At 44.3% G+C, this 26,088-nt stretch overlaps 1 protein-coding gene across 4 annotated transcripts in view; it reads right to left on the reverse strand.

The window, feature by feature from the left end:
* The window catches only part of vari (MAGUK p55 subfamily member vari), a 344,145-nt gene that overhangs the window by 220,956 nt on the left and 97,101 nt on the right, over window positions 1-26,088 (reverse strand). The window contains exon 1 of one of the 4 annotated variants that reach the window (XM_070085149.1): window positions 19,984-20,109. The exons of 2 other annotated variants lie outside the window; for them this stretch is intronic. Coding sequence is in view for 1 of the 2 variants with exons in the window: in XM_070085148.1 (XP_069941249.1) it covers window positions 19,021-19,051 (31 nt within the window). In the remaining variant the exon portion in view is untranslated. Of the gene's footprint in view, window positions 1-19,020; window positions 19,067-19,983; window positions 20,110-26,088 lie in introns of those variants that run through there. One more of the 4 variants, XM_070085148.1, reaches the window with a different exon arrangement.

The following is a 26,088-nucleotide window of genomic DNA, read 5'->3' on the forward strand; positions in this document are numbered from 1 at the left end:
AGGCCGACCGACTTGACAGACACAAGTGCTCCCCCTCCACGGACTGGCTTGCGGTCACTCCCTCACACTGCCCGTTGTGTACTCACTCCTATCCAATTAAAGCCAACCTAGTCCACGGCCGTATCATTGCTATGGGATACTTTAGAATGGGGTTAGGACCTGTAATGGTACCCTTGTGCTGTAGGCAAACAACACACTGGTGTACATGCTTGGCAATGTCCGCTGCCATCTTAGGCCAGAAATATTTCATTCATGCCTGTTTGATACTGCGGTCCTTCCCGGGGTGCGCTACACCTGGGACATTGTGGATCAACCTAAGAGTAGCTGGTATCATGGACTCTGGTATCACCAGTTGGTATATGGTTCTGCCGGGGTCCACCAGCTGTGCAACACGGCACAGTACTCCTTGATTGACCACCAAATCCTTCAGTGGAACGGGAGACTTGACCTGTAAGTCAACGTCCTCCTTGGTCAGGAAACGAAGGACTGGAGACCACACAGGGTCCTGTCGTTGGGCTCTCTCGAGATCCTCAACAGAGAACGAATTGCCGACACTCACGAATGCTATATGCCTCGACAGGGCATCAGCTACAACATTTTGCTTACCTGGGACATAGCAAATTTCAGGGTTGTAGTCATTGAACGTGAGCGACCACCGAGCATGCTTTCCCGAGAGGTTCTTATTCGCAAAAAGGGCCAATAAGGGTAAATGATTTGTGTAAATCTTGATAGGATAATGATAGATGATATCCCGAAAATGACTCAGGGCCCATACAATGGCTAAAGCTTCTAGCTCTGTCACTGAATAATTGACTTCCGCTTTAGTAAGGACACGGCTAGCATAGGCAATAGGCTGTTGCTTACCATTAGATTCGGAGAAGGGAAATAAGCACCTGCTTGTAATGGTAGATAACTTGACACGGTACAGTGAATTAGTACCCATTCCTGATAAAACCGCCGAAACGGTCGCTAGTGCTTTCCGTGAGCATGTTGTTCTTCGTCATACTTGCCCATGTGTCCTTCTGTCAGACAATGGGTCTGAGTTTATAAATGGCATAATGCAGGATCTTTGCTCCAGATTCAACATTCATCAAGCGCCAGTAGCTCCACGCCACCCTGCGAGTAATGGTCTTGCTGAACGTACAAATCGCAAAGTCCTGGAGGTGCTCAGAGTAACCGTTAACCCAAGTTGTACTACATGGGATGAGGCTATCCCAGATGTTCAGTGTACATTAAATTCCTCCCTCAACAGCTCGATCGGTGAGACACCTCATTTTGTTTTGTATGGCTATGACAAGCGCTTACCATATGAAATTCTGTTTGCTCCACCTAGACCTACTTACGATACTGATAACCCCAGTGTAGTAAAGATGAGGACAACGCAGCTTGTCTTCCAGCGGGTACGAGAGAACCTTATGAAAGCTACTGATAGGTTCACGTCTGAGCGCAATGCCCGCACCAAGGAAAGCAAAGTGGAACCAGGTTGCAAAGTTATGTTGCTCAACCCAGTGCAGACCCCAGGTATGCACAAACTTGTCCCAAAGTTCGTGGGTCCTTACCGTGTCCTACGACAGCTCCGTGGCAATAAGTTCGAGGTGAGGGAGATTGCTACGGGAACTATCAAGGAAGCCCACCTTGATCACATGAAGTATGTGGACCATATGCAGGCTGAAGTAGAGCTGGAGGCGCGTGCGTTGCAACGCCACAATCAGACTAATGCTAGGGACAACCCGTCTATCCCTTCTCCCACTACTACTGGTACGGAAGACGGCCCAGTAAGGCTCCATACTTATGGCCTGCGACCCAGGACAACAGTACATTTCTGTGACATTGATGTACCTACTGACTTGTCCAACTCCTACGCTAGTTATGCTAATTGTTTGCTTGCAGAAATGGGTATAAATGCACACACATTGTATAGCTAGTCGATAATGGAGTCAGGGTGGACAACATCATGTAATTATGTAAATACTTTTAGAAGGGTACCCAGAGTGTAATAAATTCCATGGATGTAGTATTATTGTAGGTATGTGCACCCAGTGTTTTTATATAAAAAAAGAGCCTGTATTACGGTCAGGGCAGTGCTGCCCTCTGAGTCACATGTCACACCTTAGGAAATGCTACTGTCAGTCATTGTTTGCAGATGTGAGGGTGCAACAACGTTCGTAGACGAATGGTCAACTGATGTTCAGCCCTGCGGATAACCTGTATATAGAAGATTTTAGTTCCAGTGCTGACGTCTCCGGACTCTCTCCTCGATGAAACAGCGCGGGCAAACCAGTTTTCTCTTCCCCTGGTTGGGAGAGTTTTTTTTTGCCTGTTGCATTTTTATGTCCATTTTTGATTTACTAGTGAGCAAAAGCCAGTCCCTCTCTGGGGTAGCTAGTGAACGTAATTCCTTTATACCTACGGGCCCACCAGTATTGTCGTGTCGGGACGACACGAGGTGCGTGGCCGAGCAAATGTAGACAGCCTGTACTGTCAGAACACACGGCCTAGCCGTCTGCTCTGACTAGTTCATATTTCGCGGCATTTTAGGTGCTGCCCTCTGTAGGCTCACCCACGTCAGTGGGAGGCTGAGCCCACCGGCCCTCACTCCTAGGCCGACCGACTTCACAGACACAAGTGCTCTCCCTCCACGGACTGGCTTGCGGTCACTCCCTCACACTGCCCGTTGTGTACTCACTCCTATCCAATTAAAGCCAACCTAGTCCACAGCTGTATCATTGCTACCTACGCTACCTTCATCGGCACTAAACCGCTGTTCAGCAGCAAGAACAGTAATAACATTGGGACCACATTTGCTGTCTTCCATGCCTCAGGCAATCTCCCTGTTTCGATAGATGTATTGAATATTGTTGTTAGGGGTACACATAGCGCCTCTGCTCCCTCTCTCAGGACCCATGGAGAGATGTTATCTGGCCCCATTGCCTTTGAGGTATCTAGCTCACTCAGAAGCCTCTTCACTTCTTCCTCGGTTGTGTGTACTGTGTCCAGCGCATGGTGGTGTACCCCACCTCTCCGTCTTTCTGGAGCCCCTTCTGTCTCCTCTGTGAACACTTCTTTGAATCTCTTGTTGAGTTCCTCACATACTTCACGGTCATTTCTTGTTGTCTCTCCTCCTTCCTTCCTTAGCCTGATTACCTGGTCCTTGACGGTTGTTTTCTTCCTGATGTGGCTGTATAACAGCTTCGGGTCAGATTTGGCTTTTGCTGCTATGTCGTTTTCATATTGACGTTGGGCCTCCCTTCTTATCTGTGCATATTCGTTTCTGGCTCTACGACTGCTCTCCTTATTCTCCTGGGTCCTTTGCCTTCTATATTTCTTCCATTCCCTAGCACACTTGGTTTTTGCCTCCTTGCATCTTTGGGTGAACCATGGGCTCATCCTGGCTTTTCCATTATTCCTGTTACCCTTGGGTACAAACCTCTCCTCAGCCTCCTTGCACATTGTTGCTACATATTCCATCATCTCATTAACTGGCTTCCCTGCCAGTTCTCTGTCCCACTGAACCTCATTCAGGAAGTTCCTCATTCCTGTGTAGTCCCCTTTCCTGTAGTTTGGTTTCATTTGTCCTGGCCTTCCTGCTTCCCCCTCCACTTGTAGCTCTACTGTGTATTCGAAGCTCAAAACCACATGATCGCTGGCCCCAAGGGGTCTTTCATATGTGATGTCCTCAATATATGCACTACTCAAGGTGAATACTAAGTCCAGTCTTGCTGGTTCATCCTCTCCTCTCTCTCTTGTAGTGTCCCTTACGTGTTGGTACATGAAGTTTTCCAGTACCACCTCCATCATCTTAGCCCTCCATGTATCTTGGCCCCCATGTGGCTCCAAGTTCTCCCATTCGATCTCCTTGTGGTTAAAGTCGCCCATGATCAGGAGCTTTGCCCTGCATGCATGAGCTCTTCTCGCCACTGCAGCCAGTGTGTCAACCATCGCTCTATTGCTCTCGTCATACTCTTGCCTTGGCCTCCTGCTGTTCTGTGGTGGGTTATACATCACTGCAATTATCACCTTGGGACCACCAGAGTGAAGCGTTCCCGCTATGTAATCACTTTCTTCTCTGCTGTCTCCTCTCTACAGCTCATCCCCTCAAGGAAGGTTCCTTGATGTTGTTGAGGGGCTCTTGATTTAGGGAATTGGATCTGTGCTCCAGTTCCCCGAATTAAGCCTGAATGCCTTCCACATCCCCCCCCCAGGCGCTGTATAATCCTCCGGGTTTAGCGCTTCCCTCTTGATTATAATAATAATAATCTTCAGCTCATCAAAAATCCATCAGTGTTTGATCAGCAATGCCACTCCTCCACCCCCCCTGTTCCTTCTGTCTTTTCTCAGGATCTGGTATCCCGCTGGAAAGATTGCATCTGTTATCATACCTGTAAGCTTGGTTTCTGTGATCGCTATGATGTCTGGTGATGCCTCTTTGACTCTTTCGTGCCACTCCTCCCACTTGTTTGTTATTCCATCAGCGTTTGTGTACCATACCTTCAGTTTCCTTTCCAACACTGTGATTTGGGGGGCCTGTGGGGGTGGGAGACCTGGTAGCATACTGTGGGATTCTATGATTGGGGGTTGGGTGGAAGCTGTGGGTATGGATTGTATTGTGTGCTGGGATGGTGTGATAGGTTGTGGGGTTCTGAGGATAGTTGTGAGTGTGCTTGCCCTTGCTGCTCTGTTCTGCTCTGACTGACCTCTGCTGGTTCCATCCTTGTCTCCTTTCCTAGCTCCTTTCGCTTTTTTGTCCTCTCCCTCAGCTGCTGTCTCTCTGTTTGTGTTCTGTCTCTGTCTAGGAACACCTTGTACTCTTCCGAGCTTTTCAACCGTGGTTTCTCTTGGAGGATCCTGTTCCGCACTGTTTCTGTCCTGAGAATCAGCTTGATCGGTCGGTTTCTTCCCTTCACGTACCCCCTATTCTCTGAAAATTTACAATCTCATCCATGTCTTCTCCCCCTATTTCCGTGATGATTTTCTCAATCTCCTTTCTTTCTTCCTGCCGTCTTTCAGTGTGTGTCCTTTCCTCTCTCTCCCGAAGCCCATGGATAATCACTGATTTTGCCCTTTCCTTCTCCCATTGCCTCTCCCTCTGTGACTCTGGTTCCTGTCTGTATGTGGTCATTTTCTCCCTTGATTTTTCCAGTGGCTCTTGGTAGCATGGTTGTGCCTCAGCATTCGACCTATCTCCGTCTCCATCTGCACCCATCTGCTCTTCCCTTCCACTCCCTGGCCCTTCTTTGCAGGCTGATATGACCTTAGCATAATTCATATCTCCTTCCTTCCTGTTCAGCCTCTCATCTTCATATGGTGTGTCTTCTCTGGTCACTGCCCCTGAGACTTGCTTCAGCCTGTACACACAGTGTACAGGGTCCTGAACGATTCCTTATTAACATGGCGGAATGCTGTTCTTAGGTTTTCTAGGCGCCCATATGCTGCAGCCTCAGGAGATGTGCCTGGTGTTATACTCACCCCAAGATCTTTTTCCTTGAGTGAGGTTTGTAGTCTCTGGCCCCCCTAGACTGTACTCCGTCTGCGGTCTCCTTTGCCCTTCCTAAATCTTCACGACTTTGCACTTGGTGGGGTTGAACTTCAGGAGCCAATTGCTGGACCAGGCCTGCAGCCTCTTCAGATCCCTTTGTGTGTGCATGTGTATGTGCGTGTGGGTGTATGTTTGTGTATGTGTGTGTGTGTGTGTGTGTGTGTGTGTGTGTGTGTGTGTGTGTGTGTGTGTGTGTGTGTGTGTGTACGTATGCTATTACACACTAATGTTAAATAATATCTATAAAAATACTGACGAATCGATCCGGAAGCCCCTTCACACACACACACACACACACACACACACACACACACAGGAGATTTCAACTACAGAGAAATAAACTGGGAGAACTGGCACCAATATGAAGGACTCTCAACGTGAAGGAAGAAAGATGACGGACCAGCAAGACTGGACCTAGTGTTCACCGCAGGTACACCTGACGTAGGTGAGCTAGAATAAGAGAGCTCTCTGGGTTGTCAACTTATAGTACTTTGAAATGAAGGTAGAGGTAAGTACAGTAGGCGGAGAGCGTGAAAAGACAGATTTAAGAAGCGAAAATTTTGAGGGGTTTAGTGGTATGTAGTGGACTGGGAGAGTGAAATTGTAAATAGATCAGTGGATGAAATGATGGAATACCTAGGTGGAAAATCCAGGGAAACTGAGATCATCTTTCCACCAGGAAGAAGATGCAAAAAAAAAGCAAAGAAAAATAAAGCCAGAAATGCAGGGAGGCAAAAAAATAAAAAGTGTAAGAGACCGGGAAAAATCAGAAAGGAACAATAGATGACGTCTAAGATGTGTGCATATTAATCAAGGTGAGAAGGTGAGGATAGTAGAGTAGGTGAGGATAGTAGAGTAGGTGAGGATAGTAGAGTAGGTGAGGATAGTAGAGAAGGTGAGGATAGTAGAGTAGGTTAGGATAGTAGAGAAGATGAGGATAGTAGAGTACGTTAGGATAGAAGAGTAGGTTAGGATAGTAGAGTGGGTGAGGATAGCAGAGTAGGTGAGGATAGTAGAGAAGGTGAGGATAGTAGAGTAGGTGAGGATAGTAGAGTAGGTGAGGAGAGTAGAATAGGTTAGGATAGTAGAGTAGGTGAGGATAGTAGAGTAGGTGAGGATAGTAGAGTAGGTTAGGATAGTAGAGTAGGTTAGGATAGTAGAGTAGGTTAGGATAGTGGAGAAGGTTAGGATAGTAGAGAAGGTTAGGATAGTAGAGTAGATTAGGATAGTAGAGAAGGTTAGGATAGTAGAGTAGGTTAGGATAGTAGAGTAGGTGAGGATAGTAGAGTAGGTTAGGATAGTAGAGTAGGTTAGGATAGTAGAGTAGGTTAGGATAGTAGAGCAGGTGAGGATAGAAGAGTAGGTTAGGATAGCAGAGTAGGTGAGGATAGTAGAGTAGGTAAGGATAGTAGAGTAGGTTAGGATAGTAGAGAAGGTGAGGATAGTAGAGTAGGTTAGGATAGTAGAATAGGTGAGGGTAATAGAGTAGGTGAAGATAGTAGAGTAGGTGAGGATAGTAGAGTAGGTTAGGATAGTAAAGAAGGTGAGGATAGTAGAGTAAGTTAGGATAGCAGAGTAGGTGAGGATAGTAGAGTAGGTGAGGATAGTAGAGTAGGTTAGGATAGTACAGAAGGTGAGGATAGTAGAGTAGGTTAGGATAGTAGAGTAGGTGAGGATAGTAGAGTAGGTTAGGATAGTAGAGTAGGTTAGGATAGTAGAGTAGGTTAGGATAGTAGAGTAGGTTAGGATAGTAGAGTAGGTGAGGACAGTAGAGTAGGCGAGGATAGTAGAGGTGAGGATAGTAGAGTAGGTGAGGATAGTAGAGTAGGTGAGGATAGTAGAGAAGGTGAGGACAGTAGAGAAGGTGAGGATAGTAGAGTAGGTGAGGATAGTAGAGTAGGTGAGGATAGTAGAGGTGAGGATAGTAGAATAGGTGAGGATAGTAGAATAGGTGAGGATAGTAGAGTAGGTTAGGATAGTAGAGTAGGTTAGGATAGTAGAGTAGGTTAGGATAGTAGAGTAGGTTAGGATAGTAGAGTAGGTTAGGATAGTAGAGTAGTTGAGGATAGTAGAGAAGGTGAGGATAGTAGAGTAGGTTAGGATAGTAGAGTAGGTTAGGATAGTAGAGAAGGTTAGGATAGTAGAGTAGGTTAGGATAGTAGAGTAGGTTAGGATAGTAGAGTAGGTTAGGATAGTAGAGTAGGTTAGGATAGTAGAGTAGGTTAGGATAGTAGAGAAGGTTAGGATAGTAGAGTAGGTTAGGATAGTAGAGTAGGTTAGGAGAGTAGAGAAGGTTAGGATAGTAGAGAAGATTAGGATAGTAGAGTGGGTTAGGATAGTAGAGTAGGTTAGGATAGTAGAGAAGGTTAGGATAGTAGAGTACGTGAGGATAGTAGAGTAGGTTAGGATAATAGAGTAAGTAAGGATAGTGTCAGCATAGTTGCTGATCCTCCCATATGTGTTATATAGATTAGCTGAGTATCATAGTACCATCCATGTGTTTATATAGAAGATCCCTTAGGCCTGTGACTGTATGACGTCACGGGATGCAGCAAGCGAGTGAGACGAGCTGCCCCGCTCTCAGTCGGCGTATAGACATCCAGTAGGCAGTGACACGGCAGGCTGGGCTCATCCCTTCCTTACCACATTCTGACAATATATAGTGTTACCATCCAACAAGGTGTTTACCTTCAACCCTCGTATCTCCTACCGAACCCCACACGACAATAGTAGAGAAGGTTAAGATAGTAGAGAAGGTTAGGATAGTAGAGAAGGTTAGGATAGTAGAGTAGGTTAGGATAGTAGAGTAGGTTAGGATAGTACAGAAGGTGAGGATAGTAGAGTAGGTTAGGTTAGTAGAGAAGGTTAGGATAGTAGAGTAGGTTAGGATAGAAGAGAAGGTGAGGATAGTAGAGTAGGTTAGGATAGTAGAGTAGGTTAGGATAGTAGAGAAGGTTAGGATAGTAGAGAAGGTTAGGATAGTAGAGTAGGTTAGGATAGTAGAGTAGGTTACGATAGTACAGAAGGTGAGGATAGTAGAGTAGGTTAGGATAGTAGAGTAGGTTAGGATAGTAGAGAAGGTTAGGATAGTAGAGAAGGTTAGGATAGTAGAGTAGATTAGGATAGTAGAGTAGGTTAGGATAGTAGAGAAGGTGAGGATAGTAGAGTAGGTTAGGTTAGTAGAGAAGGTTAGGATAGTAGAGTAGGTTAGGATAGAAGAGAAGGTGAGGATAGTAGAGTAGGTTAGGATAGTAGAGTAGGTTAGGATAGTAAAGTAGGTTAGGATAGTAGAGAAAGTGAGGATAGTAGAGTAGGTTAGGATACTAGAGTAGGTTAGGATAGTAGAGTAGGTTAGGATAGTAGAGTAGGTTAGGATAGTAGAGTACGGTAAGATAGTGGAGTATGTTAGGATAGTAGAGAAGGTGAGGACAGTAGAGTAGGTTAGGATAGTAGAGTAGGTTAGGATAGTAGAGAAGGTTAGGATAGTAGAGAAGGTTAGGATAGTAGAGTAGATTAGGATAGAGTAGGTTAGGATAGTAGAGAAGGTGAGGATAGTAGAGTAGGTTAGGTTAGTAGAGAAGGTTAGGATAGTAGAGTAGGTTAGGATAGAAGAGAAGGTGAGGATAGTAGAGTAGGTTAGGATAGTAGAGTAGGTTAGGATAGTAAAGTAGGTTAGGATAGTAGAGAAAGTGAGGATAGTAGAGTAGGTTAGGATACTAGAGTAGGTTAGGATAGTAGAGTAGGTTAGGATAGTAGAGTAGGTTAGGATAGTAGAGTACGGTAAGATAGTGGAGTATGTTAGGATAGTAGAGAAGGTGAGGACAGTAGAGTAGGTTAGGATAGTAGAGAAGGTGAGGATAGTAGAGAAGGTTAAGATTAGAAGAGAAGGTGAGGATAGTAGAGAAGGTTAGGATAGTAGAGAAGGTGAGGATAGTAGAGAAAATGAGGATAGTAGAGAAGGTGAGGATAGTAGAGTAGGTTAGGATAGTAGAGTAGGTTAGGATAGTAGAGTAGGTTAGGATAGTAGAGTAGGTTAGGATAGTAGAGAAGGTGAGGATAGTAGAGAAGGTGAGGATAGTATTGAAGGTGAGGATAGTAGAGAAGGTGAGGATAGTAGAGTAGGTGAGGATAGTAGAGTAGGTGAGGATAGTAGAGTAGGTGAGGACAGTAGAGTAGGTGAGGATAGTATAGCAGGTGAGGATAGTAGAGTAGGTTAGGATAGTAGAGTAGGTTAGGATAGTAGAGTAGGTTAGGATAGTAGAGAAGGTGAGGATAGTAGAGTAGGTGAGGATAGTAGAGTAGGTGAGGATAGTATTGAAGGTGAGGATAGTAGAGAAGGTGAGGATAGTAGAGTAGGAGAGGATAGTAGAGAAGGTGAGGATAGTAGAGAAGGTGAGGACAGTAGAGAAGGTGAGGATAGTAGAGGAGAGGATAGTAGAGTAGGTGAGGATAGTAGAGAAGGTGAGGATAGTAGAGAAGGTGAGGATAGTAGAGTAGGTTAGGGTAGTAGAGTAGGTTAGGATAGTAGAGTAGGTGAGGATAGTAGAGTAGGTTAGGATAGTAGAATAGGTTAGGATAGTAGAGAAGGTGAGGATAGTAGAGAAGGTGAGGATAGTAGAGAAGGTGAGGATATTTGAGAAGGTGAGGACAGTAGAGTAGGTTAGGATAGTAGAGAAGGTGAGGATAGTAGAGAAGGTGAGGACAGTAGAGAAGGTGAGGATAGCAGAGTAGGTTAGGATAGTAGAGAAGGTGAGGATAGTAGAGAAGGTGAGGATAGTAGAGAAGGTGAGGATAGTAGAGAAGGTGAGGATAGTAGAGAAGGTGAGGATAGTAGAGAAGGTGAGGATAGTAGAGGTGAGGATAGTAGAGAAGGTGAGGATAGTAGAGAAGGTGAGGATAGTAGAGAAGATGAGGATAGTAGAGAACGTGAGGATAGTAGAGAAGGTGAGGATAGTAGAGAAGGTGAGGATAGTAGAGAAGGTGAGTATAGTAGAGAAGGTGAGGATAGTAGAGAAGGTGAGGATAGCAGAGAAGGTGAGTATAGTAGAGAAGGTGAGGACAGTAGAGAAGGTGAGGATAGTAGAGAAGGTGAGGATAGTAGAGGTGAGGATAGTAGAGAAGGTGAGGATAGTAGAGAAGGTGAGGATAACAGAGAAGGTGAGGATAGTAGAGAAGGTGAGGATAGTAGAGAAGGTGAGGATAGTAGAGGTGAGGATAGTACACAAGGTGAGGACAGTAGAGAAGGTGAGGATAGTAGAGAAGGTGAGGATAGCAGAGAAGGTGAGGATAGTAGAGAAGGTGAGGACAGCAGAGGTGAGGATAGTAGAGAAGGTGAGGACAGTAGACAAGGTGAGGATAGTAGAGAAGGTGAGGATAGTAGAGAAGGTGAGGATAGTAGAGAAGATGAGGATAGTAGAGAAGGTGAGGATAGTAGAGAAGGTGAGGATAGTAGAGGTGAGGACAGTAGAGAAGGTGAGGATAGTAGAGAAGGTAAGGATAGTAGAGAAGGTGAGGATAGTAGAGAAGGTGAGGACAGTAGAGAAGGTGAGGATAGTAGAGAAGGTGAGGATAGTAGAGGTGAGGATAGTAGAGAAGGTGAGGATAGTAGAGAAGGTGAGGATAACAGAGAAGGTGAGGATAGTAGAGAAGGTGAGGATAGTAGAGAAGGTGAGGATAGTAGAGGTGAGGATAGTACACAAGGTGAGGACAGTAGAGAAGGTGAGGATAGTAGAGAAGGTGAGGATAGAGAGGCGAGGATAGTAGAGAAGGTGAGGACAGTAGAGAAGGTGAGGATAGCAGAGAAGGTGAGGATAGTAGAGAAGGTGAGGATAGTAGAGAAGGTGAGGATAGTAGACAAGGTGAGGACAGTAGAGAAGGTGAGGATAGTAGAGAAGGTGAGGATAATAGAAGAAATGAGGATAGTAGAGAAGGTCAGGATAGTAGAGAAGGTGAGGATAATAGAGGTGAGGATAGTAGAGAAGGTGACGATAGTACAGAAGGTGAAGATAGTAGAGAAGGTGAGGATAATAGAGGTGAGGATAGTAGAGAAAGTGAGGATAGTAGAGAAGGTGAGGATAGTAGAGAACGTGAGGATAGTAAAGAAGATGAGGATATTAGAAGAAGTGAGGATAGTAAAGAAGGTGAGGACAGTAGAGAAGGTGAGGATAGCAGAGTAGGTTAGGATAGTAGAGAAGGTGAGGATAGTAGAGAAGGTGAGGATAGTAGAGAAGGTGAGGATAGTAGAGAAGGTGAGGATAGTAGAGAAAGTGAGGATAGTAGAGAAGGTGAGGATAGTAGAGGTGAGGATAGTAGAGAAGGTGAGGATAGTAGAGAAGGTGAGGATAGTAGAGAAGGTGAGGATAGTAGAGGTGAGGATAGTAGAGAAGGTGAGGATAGTAGAGAAGGTGAGGATAGTAGAGAAGATGAGGATAGTAGAGAACGTGAGGATAGTAGAGAAGGTGAGGATAGTAGAGAAGGTGAGGATAGTAGAGAAGGTGAGGATAGTAGAGAAGGTGAGGATAGTAGAGAAGGTGAGGATAGCAGAGAAGGTGAGTATAGTAGAGAAGGTGAGGATAGTAGAGAAGGTTAGGATAGTAGAGAAGGTGAGGATAGCAGAGAAGGTGAGGATAGTAGAGAAGGTGAGGACAGCAGAGAAGGTGAGGATAGTAGAGAAGGTGAGGACAGTAGACAAGGTGAGGATAGTAGAGAAGGTGAGGATAGTAGAGAAGGTGAGGATAGTAGAGAAGATGAGGATAGTACAGAAGGTGAGGATAGTAGAGAAGGTGAGGATAGTAGAGGTGAGGACAGTAGAGAAGGTGAGGATAGTAGAGAAGGTAAGGATAGTAGAGAAGGTGAGGATAGTAGAGAAGGTGAGGACAGTAGAGAAGGTGAGGAGAGTAGAGAAAGTGAGGATAGTAGAGAAGGTGAGGATAATAGAGGTGAGGATAGTAGAGAAGGTGAGGATAACAGAGAAGGTGAGGATAGTAGAGAAGGTGAGGATAGTAGAGAAGATGAGGATATTAGAAGAAGTGAGGATAGTAGAGAAGGTGAGGATAGTAGAAAAGGTGAGGATAATAGAAGAAATGAGGATAGTAGAGAAGGTCAGGATAGTAGAGAAGGTGAGGATAATAGAGGTGAGGATAGTAGAGAAGGTCAGGATAGTAGAGGTGGGGATAGTACAGAAGGTGAAGATAGTAGAGAAGGTGAGGACAATAGAGATGAGGACAGTAGAGAACTTGAGGAAAGTAAAGAAGGTGAGGATAGTAGAGATGAGGTTAATAGAAGAAGTGAGGATAGTAGAGAAGGTGAGGATAGTAGAGAAGGTGAGGATAACAGAGGTGAGGATAGTAGAGAAAGTGAGGACAGTAGAGAAAGTGAGGATAGTAGAGGTGAGGATAGTAGAGAAGGTGAGGACAGTAGAGTAGGTGGGACTTATCGGAGAGATGATGGGACTTGCAGGGGAGATGATGGGGCTTGTAGGGGATATTGTGGGGCTTGTAGGGGAGATGATGGAACTTGTAGGCGAGATGGTGGGGTTTGTAGGGGAGATGATGGGACTTGTAGGGGAGATGGTGGGACTTGTAGGGGAGATGATGGGACTTGTAGGGGAGATGGTGGGACTTGTAGGGGTGATGGTGGGACTTGTAGGGGAGATGATGGGACTTGTAGGGGAGATGGTGGGACTTGTAGGGGTGATGGTGGGACTTGTAGGGGAGATGATGGAACTTGTAGGCGAGATGGTGGGGTTTGTAGGGGAGATGATGGGACTTGTAGGGGAGATGGTGGGACTTGTAGGGGAGATGATGGGACTTGTAGGGGAGATGGTGGGACTTGTAGGGGTGATGGTGGGACTTGTAGGGGAGATGATGGGACTTGTAGGGGAGATGGTGGGACTTGTAGGGGAGATGATGGGACTTGTAGGGGAGATGATGGGGCTTGTAGGGGTGATGGTGGGACTTGTAGGGGAGATGATGGAACTTGTAGGGGAGATGATAGGGCTTGTAGGGGAGATGGTGGGGCTTGTAGGGGAGATGATGGGACTTGTAGGGGAGATGGTGGGGCTTGTAGGGGAGATGATGGGACTTGTAGGGGAGATGATGGGACTTGTAGGGGAGATGATGGGGCTTGTAGAAGAGATGATGGGACTTGTAGGGGAGATGGTGGGGCTTGTAGGGGAGATGATGGGACTTGTAGGGGAGATGATGGGACTTGTAGGGGAGATGATGGGACTTGTAGGGGAGATGATGGGACTTTTAAGGGAGATGATGGGACTTGTAGGGGAGATGATGGGACTTGTAGGGGAGATGGTGGGGCTTGTAGGGGAGATGATGGGGCTTGTATGGGAGATGATGGGGCTTGTACGGGAGATCATGGGACTTGTAGGGGAGATGATGGGACTTGTAGGGGAGATGATGGGGCTTAACGGGGAGATGATGGGACTTGTAGGGGAGATGACGGGGCTTGTAGAGGAGATGGGGCTTGTAGAGGAGATGATGGGGCTTGTAGGGGAGATGATAGGGCTTGTAGGGGAGATGATGGGGATTGTAGGGGAGATGGGGATTGTAGGGGAGATGGGGATTGTAGGGGAGATGAGGATTGTAGGGGAGATGGGGATTGTAGGGGAGATGGTGGGGGTGGGGGAAAGTGCGGTGTCTGAGGGACGGTTAATAATCAATAACCAGCTGTTTCCCATAATTCCTACCATAATGTCATGTGCGTGTGTGTGTGTGTGTGTGGTGGGGGGAAGGAAGGGAGGGAGGAGGGTTATGGGAAGGGGGAGGGGCAAGGAGAGAGGGAACTACCTGTTGCTGCCAGATCGTTGCAGTTGCCCACTTCCATCATACAGTAAAAAAATAAAAAAAAGATTCTGATGATTCCTTGTACAATGTTAGTGCTATAGCTGAGATTAGTGTTACAGCTGAGATTAGTGTTACAGCTGAGATTAGTGTTACAGCTGAGATTAGTGTTACAGCTGAGATTAGTGTTACAGCTGAGATTAGTGTTACAGCTGAGATTTGTGTTACAGCTGAGCTTGGTGTTACAGCTGAGATTAGTGATACAGCTGAGCTTGGTGTTACAGCTGAGATTAGTGTTACAGCTGAGCTTGGTGTTACAGCTGAGATTAGTGTTACAGCTGAGCTTGGTGTTACAGCTGAGCTTGGTGTTACAGCCGAGAGTAGTGTTACAGCTGAGCTTGGTGTTACAGCTGAGATTAGTGTTACAGCTGAGATTAGTGTTACAGCTGAGATTAGTGTTACAGCTGAGATTAGTGTTACAGCTGAGATTTGTGTTACAGCTGAGCTTGGTGTTACAGCTGAGATTAGTGTTACAGCTGAGCTTGGTGTTACAGCTGAGATTAGTGTTACAGCTGAGCTTGGTGTTACAGCTGAGATTAGTGTTACAGCTGAGCTTGGTGTTAAAGCTGAGCTTGGTGTTACAGCCGAGATTAGTGTTACAGCTGAGCTTGGTGTTACAGCTGAGATTAGTGTTACAGCTGAGCTTGGTGTTACAGCTGAGATTAGTGTTACAGCTGAGCTTGGTGTTACAGCTGAGATTAGTGTTACAGCTGAGCTTGGTGTTACAGCTGAGATTAGTGTTACAGCTGAGATTAGTGTTACAGCTGAGCTTGGTGTTATAGCTGAGATTAGTGTTACAGCTGAGCTTGGTGTTACAGCTGAGATTAGTGTTACAGCTGAGCTTGGTGTTACAGCTGAGATTAGTGTTACAGCTGAGATTAGTGTTACAGCTGAGCTTGGTGTTACAGCTGAGCTTGGTGTTACAGCTGAGCTTGGTGTTACAGCTGAGATTGGTGTTACAGCTGAGATTAGTGTTACAGCTGAGCTTGGTGTTACAGCTGAGATTAGTGTTACAGCTGAGCTTGGTGTTACAGCCGAGATTAGTGTTACAGCTGAGCTTGGTGTTACAGCTGAGATTAGTGTTACAGCTGAGCTTGGTGTTACAGCTGAGATTAGTGTTACAGCTGAGCTTGGTGTTACAGCTGAGATTAGTGTTACAGCTGAGCTTGGTGTTACAGCTGAGATTAGTGTTACAGCTGAGCTTGGTGTTACAGCTGAGATTAGTGTTACAGCTGAGCTTGGTGTTACAGCTGAGATTAGTGTTACAGCTGAGCTTGGTGTTACAGCTGAGATTAGTGTTACAGCTGAGCTTGGTGTTACAGCTGAGATTAGTGTTACAGCTGAGCTTGGTGTTACAGCTGAGCTTGGTGTTACAGCTGAGATTAGTGTTACAGCTGAGCTTGGTGTTACAGCTGAGATTAGTGTTACAGCTGAGCTTGGTGTTACAGCTGAGATTAGTGTTACAGCTGAGATTAGTGTTACAGATGAGATTAGTGTTGCAGCTGAGATTAATGTTACAGATGAGATTAGTGTTACAGCTGAGATTAGTGTTACAGCTGAGATTAGTGTTACAGCTGAGCTTGGTGTTACAGCTGAGATTAGTGTTACAGCTGAGCTTGGTGTTACAGCTGAGATTAGTGTTACAGCTGAGCTTGGTGTTACAGCTGAGATTAGTGTTACAGCTGAGCTTGGTGTTACAGCTGAGATTAGTGTTACAGCTGAGCTTGGTGTTACAGCTGAGATTAGTGTTACAGCTGAGCTTGGTGTTACAGCTGAGATTAGTGTTACAGCTGAGCTTGGTGTTACAGCTGAGATTAGTGTTACAGCTGAGCTTGGTGTTACAGCTGAGATTAGTGTTACAGCTGAGCTTGGTGTTACAGCTGAGATTAGTGTTACAGCTGAGCTTGGTGTTACAGCTGATTAGTGTTACAGCTGAGCTTGGTGTTACAGCTGAGATTAGTGTTACAGCTGAGCTTGGTGTTACAGCTGAGATTAGTGTTACAGCTGAGATTAGTGTTACAGATGAGATTAGTGTTGCAGCTGAGATTAATGTTACAGATGAGATTAGTGTTACAGCTGAGATTAGTGTTACAGCTGAGATTAGTGTTACAGCTGAGATTAGTGTTACAGATGAGATTAGTGTTGCAGCTGAGATTAATGTTACAGATGAGATTAGTGTTACAGCTGAGCTTGGTGTTACAGCTGAGATTAGTGTTACAGCTGAGATTAGTGTTACAGCTGAGCTTGGTGTTACAGCTGAGATTAGTGTTACAGCTGAGATTAGTGTTACAGCTGAGATTAGTGTTACAGATGAGATTAGTGTTGCAGCTGAGATTAATGTTACAGATGAGATTAGTGTTACAGCTGAGATTAGTGTTACAGCTGAGATTAGTGTTACAGCTGAGATTAGTGTTACAGCTGAGATTAGTGTTACAGCTGAAATTAGTGTTACAGATGAGATTAGTGTTACAGCTGAGATTAGTGTTACAGCTGAGATTAGTGTTACAGATATGATTAGTGTTACAGCTGAGATTAGTGTTACAGATGAGATTAGTGTTACAGCTGAGATTAGTGTTACAGATGAGATTAGTGTTGCAGCTGAGATTAGTGTTACAGCTGAGATTAGTGTTACAGCTGAAATTAGTGTTACAGATGAGATTAGTGTTACAGGTGAGATTAGTGTTACAGCTGAGATTAGTGTTACAGATGAGATTAGTGTTATAGCTGAGATTAGTGTTACAGATGAGATTAGTGTTACAGCTGAGATTAGTGTTACAGCTGAGATTAGCGTTACAGCTGAGATTAGTGTTACAGATGAGATTAGTATTAAAGCTGAGATTAATGTTACAGCTGAGATTAGTGTTAAAGCTGAAATTAATGTTACAGTTGAGATTAGTGTTAAAGCTGAGATTAATGTTACAGATGAGATTAGTGTTACAGTTGAGATTAATGTTACAGATGAGATTAGTGTTACAGCTGAGATTAGTGTTAAAGCTGAGATTAATGTTACAGATGAGATTAATGTTACAGCTGAGATTAGTGTTAAAGCTGAGATTAATGTTACAGATGAGATTAGTGTTACAGCTGAGATTAATGTTACAGATGAGATTAGTGTTACAGCTGAGATTAATGTTACAGATGAGATTAGTGTTACAGCTGAGATTAGTGTTACAGCTGAGATTAGTGTTACAGCTGAGATTAATGTTACAAATGGATTAATGTTATAAATGAAATTAGTGTCATAAATGAGATTAGTGTTACAGCTGAGATTAGCTTTAAAATTTATATTATTATTACTGTTGAGATTAGTGTTACAAATGAGATTAGTGTTATAGATGAGATTAGTGTTACAAATGACATTAGCGTGACAGATGAGATTAGTGTTACAGTTAAGATTAGTGTCACAGTTGAGACTTGTGTTATGGTTGAACCTGCATGCCCTCGTGCAGGTTCCTGCGATGCGTGTCCGTCGCACATACTGTCGGTGCCCTGCAGTATTTTATATCTTTCTTTCAACACACCGGCCGTATCCCACCAAGGCAGGGTGGCCCAAAAAGAAAAACGAAAGTTTCTCTTAAATTTAGTAATTTATACGGGAGAATCGGGTTACTAGCCCCTTGCTCCCGGCATTTTAGTCGCCTCTTACAACACGCATGGCTTACGGAGGAAGAATTCTGTTCCACTTCCCCATGGAGATAAGAGGAAATAAACAAGAACAAGAACTAGAAAGAAAATAGAAGAATACCTAGAGGGGTGTGTATATATATGCTTGTACATGTATGTGTAGTGTGACCTAAGTGTAAGTAGAAGTAGCAAGACGTACCTGAAATCTTGCATGTTTATGAGACAGACAAAAGACACCAGCAATCCTACCATCATGTAAAACAATTACAGGTTTTCGTTGTACACTCACTTGGCAGGACGGTAGTACCTCCCTGGGTGGTTGCTGTTTACCAACCTACTACCTAGGAGTATTTTATATGTCGTGATCATATCGTCTCTTGCTCTGAGTAGTTCGAGTCTTGACAGGTCTCGCTCTCCTCATAGTTCTTGTTCTCAGTCTGGTACCATTCTAGACGCAAACTTCTAGGTGAGGGTTCTACCCTGGTGCTGCGGAAGTAAGGGTTGGTCTTCCATACATTGTGTAAAGCACGTTGAATAATTATTCATTTTCTTGAAGACATATTTTAAGTCTGTTATCCTTGCATATGCCGCTTATGTTATTCTTGTTGTGTGTGTTTCTGGGGTAGGTTTGTCCCTGTGTAAATGCGGGGGTCGAAGCTCCGGCTCTTGAACCTCACCTCACATCCATTATTCACCCAGAGAATATGTTCATGCATGTGTGCGTGCACGTGCATCTCATGATTTACAACCGTTTCTCTCAAAACTAACTTGCACTGTACAAGTGAGTCATGCAAGACTAATAATGCTACTATATTCCCGAGTGCACTCGTTCCCTGCACCAGATAAGTAGCCAGTCTGCCTGTTAATCATGCAGCAGCACTGTAGTGGGTGTAGAGTGAAGCAGGTGATTGGTTACCATCTTGCGTAGTAACACAGGAGATAGGAGGGAGGAAGAAAGGTGGGAGAGGGCGGGAAAGGAAAGGAAAGGAGTTTCTTTCCACTTACGGTTGAAAGCGAGCATGGTAAACTTGATCATGGTAGAAACCAATCCGCAGTCGTGGGCACCACCAGTCGAGATTTGTTCTTTTCCCCGAGTGTTCGTTCAGAACCACACAACAATGACTGTGACGCAATAACAACGTTGCAACATGCAACACCTTCCACTTAATGTATCAACACAATTCCATTTTGTTCCTAAACAGTAACGCTGCACATGCTATAAGATCAAAAATATCAGAAACTTCAGTACGATTGCCTACATGACAGATCACATTCCGTCCAAATTAACTTCTATAAATATCATATACTATATACTAAGTGGTTAACATTCCTGGGCTACAAGTGGCCCTGTTACATCGCAGATCTAAATTAAGCTTTTACTCTGAAGGCCACGAACAATCTTGGGCAGACGGTTTAGTGCGCAGGCGCGAAGAACCGAGTTCTTAGTGAGTCTTTAGTAACTACCACCACAAAGCGTGACGTTAGTATGTTTGCGCTAACACACTAAAATCCAAACAAGAGCATATATTAATAAATAAATAAATAAATATATATACACCATGAGGAGTGTATTTCTCAGTGCATGTACACTTAGTTAACTCCATTTATTAGGGATTTAATTATATCATTCAAGGGACGGTCTAGGTCGCTTGCCATCTTAAAATAATATTTTTAATGTTTAATTAAGCACAAGTAACAGCCTGATGACTCACTTGCAGCTGACACACTGTAAACCGCACAAACAAACTAACGTCCACAGGAACAAACACTTTCGCATTAGTAAAGCAAAGAAGCACGTTGCAGAATATATTTGTATCGGAACAACGTTTCGGTCTGTGTAGGCTTTGCGCTAACATGACTTTAATAAAGCTCTACATAGAACGAAACCCTATTCCAAAAATCCCTTCTTCTGCAGTGTTTTCTCCACTATCATCGGTAGTACACCATTTGGATTTAACCGACACTTACAAGAGTCAACGAGCACCAACACAGAGACATTAATCTGTCCTTCCCTCAGAATCTGTCACCTCGTCACAACAGCAGCCCTCTCGTGCACCTTCAGCAATACTGTGAAGTGACTGCCCCCTCACGCCCACCACCGGTTATGTATGCGGGGGAGACGCTCAACGTCCCACCGTTGGTAATCCAGTTAAAACCCGGAGGTACGAGTGTTACAGTGTGTGTAGCTGTGGTGGTGGCTGGCTACACCTCCCACCGCCACCACATTCACACTTCCGTCCCGCGCTAGTCCTGACCACCGCGATCCCCCCCCCACCTTCCCCATCACTCTCCCTCTCTGTTTGTACTCACCTATATGTGGTTGCAGGGGATCGATTCATATCTCCTGGTCCCGCCCCTTCGCTAGCCGTTACTGGACCCAATCTCTCCTGGCTTCGAAAGCCATGTCGTACCTCCTCTTAAAGTAATGTATGATCCTGCCTGTACCACTCCACTGTTCAGGTCATCCACTTCCTGACGACTCTGAGGCTGAAGAAATGTCTCCTAACATCTCTGTGACTCATCTGTATTAACTTCCAGTTGTGCCCCCGAGCACTTATTTTGCGCCTCTCAAACAGCCTGTCCCTATCCATCCTATCAATTTCTCTGAGTAATTTGTACGTACTGGTTGATCAGACCCTGATCCACCACGAGACCTGGTCTCAGACCGGGCCGGGGGGGTGATCCCCGAAACTTTCTCCAGTTAGGTCTCCCTAGGTCCTTCTGTCGTGCCCGTTGTTAGGTTTAATTCCTTTAGCTTCTGTTCTTAGTTCATATCCTTACCCCTGGAACTAGTCTCGATGCATACATTTGTACTTTCTCCAGTTTCTTAACATGCTCCTCAGGTGTGAGTTCCATACTGGTGCTGCGTACTACAAGATGAGCCTGAGATATGCTATATAAAGCGTCCGGAATGTGTGTGTGGGTGTGTGTACTCACCTAGTTGTGGTTGCAGGGGTCGATTCATAGCTCCTGGCCTCCGCCTCTTCGCTGGTCACTACTAGGTCTACTCTCTCCCTACTCCATGACCTTTATCGCAGCTCTTCTTAAAGCTATGTATGGATTCTGCCGCCACTACATCACTCTCCAGATTGTTCCACTTTTTGATAAGTCTTATGATTGAAGAAATACTTCCTAACATTCCTGTGACTCATCCGAATTTTCAACTTCCAGCTGTGACCCCTTGTTGCCGTGTCCCATCTCTGAAACATTCCGTTCTTGTTCACCTTGTTAATTCCTCTCAGTATTTTATATGTCGTTATCATGTCCTCCCTATCCCTCCTGTCCTCAAGTGTCGTCAGATTGGTTTCCCTTGACCTCTGCTCCCTTAGCTATGGGACTAATCTTGTTGCAAATATTTGCACTTTCTCTAATTTCTTGACGTGCTTGACCAGGCGTGGTTTCCATGCTGGTGCTGCATACTCTAATATGGGACTGACGTACACAATGTACAGTGTTTTGAATGACTCCTTATGTACTGAAGCGCTATTCTCAGGTTTGCCAGACGCCCATATGCTGTAGCAGCTATTTGGTTTATGTGCGCCTCAGGGAATGTGTTCAGTATGATACTGACTCCCAGATCCTTTTCCTTGAGTGAGGTTGCGGTCTTTGACCCCCTAGCACGTACTCTGTCTACGGTTTTCTTTGACCTTCCCCAGGCTTCATGATTTTACATTTGGTGCGGTTAAACTCCAGGAGCCATTTGTTGGATCAGGTGTGTGTGTGTGTGTGTGTGTGTGTGTGTGTGTGTGTGTGTGTGTGTGTGTGTGTGTGTGTGTGTGTGTGTGTGTGTGAGAGAGAGAGAGACGACACAGACAGAAGGGGCTGGATCTTGGTTGTGGGTGGACCAACACATGATGTGGGGATTTATAAATGAACTCTAATAGATTAAATAACTGTCCAGTTTTTAACCAGATCAGCTGTTATCCTACCTCATTATTATTATAATCAAGGGGAAGCGCTAAACCTGCCTGTGTGCGGGGGGATATGGAAGGTATTCAGGCTTAATTCAGGGAACTAGAGGACAGATCCAGTTCCCTAGATCAAGAGCCCCTCACCAACGTCAAGGAACCTCCCTCGAGGGATACCCTACCTCAGCTTATTACAAAGCCCAACCCCATTTAAGGTATACTACCACCCCCTGGGAGGCGACGCACAACAGCCAACTAACACTAGATGAACAAGGACAGCAGGTGTAAGGCAATTTGCCCATTCAACCCGTTTCGGGAATCGAACCACGGACACTCAGTATGTGAGTTGAGCGCTCTACCAACTCCCATTTTTCACAATACAGTAATGTACAGATCATTGTATTAATCTCACTTATACAGCGCCCCCCCCTCCCCCTACCAGTAACCTTAAGAACTTTTCCAGTAACTCTATATTCAACAAACTTTCATTATTATTTTTCTCCTATATATTTGAAAATTATTTTCCTTAGTACAAGTTCCCTTATTTTTAAAGTACTGATTAAGTGGAATTTCAATGGTTTAAAGTGTTCTATCGGGAGGTGAAGAGGAAGTTCACCCCCCCTCCCAGGACGACAATTACAGGAACTATACATTGCTTGATGAATAGATATGACAGAGTTTATGAAATTAGAGGAAAAATGGATCCAGAAGCGGCCAGTTTGAGAGGCAAGGCCAGGAGTTGAGACTAGACCTCTGCAACCAGCAATAGGTGAACAGAAATATGTGAATGCATGCACACACAAACACACACCCCTGCAACCACATATAGGTTAGTACACACACGCACTGTGAGGGAAAAGTTCAATAGATAGGAGTAGTGAGGGAGTATATAGTAACAATAGTTTCATTGCCGGCTACTTGTTAAGGTAGGGTAAGTCAAGCTCCCGCTATTCCGGCCTTTTTTCCCCCACCCCAAAAGTGATAGTTTGACTGCCGGCTGCTTGTTAAGGTAGGGTCAGTCTAGCTCCCGCTATCCCTTCCCCTCCTTCTTCCCCCCCCCCCCGAAAGGTGACGTGTGGGGCTCCGGTCCAAACAGTAATCACTAGACTCACAGCTCCCAGCACTACTGTAAGTACATGCCTGCCTTGTATTCTAGTGGATTTATTGGTTGAAAGCTTCACTTTTGACCAATAATAAACTTAGTCCTTTCAGTCTTGCTCTAAGTTGACTGTTGTAATAATCACCACATCTTTTAGGTATTGTACTTATTATGGAGAGTGATTTCTTAAGCAGTGGGTAACCTGTCTATCTTTCCAGCTTGGATGACAGAGAGGGTCACCTGCCAATCAACGAGTAGAACCGATGGAGATGGACTAACGTCCTGAGACTTCCCCTTTTTGGATTTAATTACCTGTGCACCTGTATTAAATTGCAGGACGTAACCCCTCATCATTGCAGTGGTAAAGAACCTGCTTTCCTGTCATCGGGATAGAATACTCACGGCTATACTGTTAAGAACAAACCGGTGGGTTGTAACCAACACCTGCGACCCCCCCCCATCATCAGCAACGGCTACGATTTCAACAACACACAGTGTCACCAACACCAGACACCCAAGTTTTATATTAGCGTTGAATTCAGTTATCATTTATATTTTTAATTTTTCATTTTCTTTAATGTAGGATTAATATTTCATATTTAAGTGTTTTATATTTTATATTTTCTATATAATAAAGTGTTTATGTTTGTCTGTTATTATTTCTTTTTCTATTCATTAATTTTCCTGAGGAGGAGCCAGCCTTGGTAATACTGTCTGAAGTTATTACAGGGCTGAGTAAGCCTTCACAAGTGGCGACCTTGCCAGGATCAACTCTACTGAATCAAGATTCAACTCCATCTCAAATCTACCACTGGAACTTCAACGCCGCATACCACAGACGGTTACCACCAGCCATGAGTAATCATTCTCTATGGTAGGACTACAGTACAGGTATTTAAAGGATTTGGTGATTGTTATGGTCTCAATTTATTGTAAGTCAAGTCAAGGCAGGAATACTAGTTAATTCTGCCATCTATTTTTGTGTGAGCTTGAAACACTTTGGAGGATTAGACTCTAGGGACCCGAGATTTTCCAGTGACAATTTGTTTCATTGAGCTCTTTATTTTATCAAGGGAACTGTCGTTGGACACTCTTGAATTGTTGGTGAGAAGATTGGATGGTCAAGTGACCCCATTCTACTTACTGTTTGCTCGGAGCCGGCATAGAACCCTTCGTTTTAATTAATACATATTGTTTAATTGAAGCAGGGATCGAGCCCTCTGGTTTATTTACAGTTTGAGCAGAGCAAGAATTGAACCTTCTGTTTTCTTTAATACCCGTTTCATTTCCCCTGATAGTTTAAGTTATTCTTGCAAGCATGGAGGAATACCAGTTTTGGATGAACACTGGAAGTAAGTTAGGAATAACAGAGAAAAATTTAGAATCTTTCATTAGTGCTAAGATCCAGGAAAGACTTGAAAGAGAGAGAATTGAGAGAGAAGAGAGACAGTTAGAAAGGGAAAGAGAAGGAAAAAAGGAGAAAGAAACGAAAGAGAAGAGAAAAAGGAGAGAGAGAGAATCGAAAGAGAAGAGAAAAAGGAGAGAGAGAGAATTGAGAGAGAAATCCAAGAAAGACAGTTAGAAAGAGAAAGAGAAGACAAAAAGGAGCGTGATAGACTTGATCGTGAAGAAAGAGCTAGAGAACGTGAGGAACAGGCTAAAATACGTGAGGAACAGGGTAAAATAAGAGAACTTGAGGAAAGAGCAAAGGATAGAGAAGTTGAGGAAAAAGCTAGAGAACTTGAGTTAATAGAGAGAGAAAAGGATCGTGAGCTCGAAAAAGCTCAAATTGAATTAGAGAATAAAAAGTTAACTCTTACACAACAACAATTAGAGGAAGGAGTAATTGAACATCATGCAGCTAGTGCACATATTCCAACACCTAATTTACCTCCCTTCACAGAGGGGGAAGACATAACTTCATACATTATCAGGTTTGAAAATACCGCTACCCTCTGTGAATGGCCTGCTGACACCTGGGCTACCAGGTTAGAAATGTTATTTTCTGGTACAGCCTTGAATATCTATGCAACTTTGTCGCAGGATATCATATGTAATTATAACCTACTGAAGAAGGCAATCCTTAAAGCATATCAAAAAACCACTAATTCTTACAGGAAAGATTTCAGGTATGCCATCTTACAGCCTGGCCAGAACTTTCAGCAGTTACAGGTAACACTCTTTCGTTTGTTCGACTTTTGGATAGAGAGTTCAGGAATTGGTCGCAGTTATGAATCTCTTAGACACTTCATGGTTGCTGACCAGTTCCTGACGGCTCTTCCCCATCAGATACGAACATTCATCAGAGAACGTAACCTGATTAAAGCTGAGGAAGTTGCTGAGGCTGCTGACCTGTATGCTGAAGCTCACAATTCCTATAAAGACCTAAAGGGATCGAACCCTAAGGGCAAGGGTTCATCAGACCTTAAGAAATCAAAGCCTCTAGTGGAAAGTAAAATGACTTCTTTTATTCCTGTTTGTCATTTGTGTGGTGTTAAGGGACATAAACGTTCAGATTGTCCTTCTAAGAAGGTCCAAAAAGTTGGAAGATGTTTTAAAGACTGTAATGACCAAGCACCCTTCTGTTCAGGAACAGTTAATGGACTTAATGTATCTACCATTTTACGAGACACTGGATGCACATGTATAGTCATTTCTGATAAGCTGTTCCCTAACCTTAAAGAAACTCATTCCTCTGCTATACTTTCAGACTACTTGGGCCGTACGGACACTTTTCCTACCATCCGTTGTTACATTAGGTCTAAATGGTTCACAGGTTGGTCTGAAGCCGTACTAGCTCCCATCACTTCTTGCTCCGTACTAATAGGTAATGTAAAAGGTGCCATTCTTCCTTCTGAGATTGACCTTTCATCAGGTGGACATAGGTGTTTCAGATCCTCTTTCTGTAGAGTCAGAGAAGCCCCTCGAAAGCTCAGATGAGACAATGTCTCGTGAGATTCATGTGGGATTAAAAACCAGTGATGCTACTCTCGAAAGCGAGGTAGTAGGATCACCGGTTCACTTATTAGATGAAAGTAAAGATATCACCTCCGATACTATAAATGT

Source organism: Cherax quadricarinatus, chromosome 15 (assembly GCF_038502225.1).
Source record: "Cherax quadricarinatus isolate ZL_2023a chromosome 15, ASM3850222v1, whole genome shotgun sequence".
Classification (NCBI taxonomy): domain Eukaryota; kingdom Metazoa; phylum Arthropoda; class Malacostraca; order Decapoda; family Parastacidae; genus Cherax; species Cherax quadricarinatus.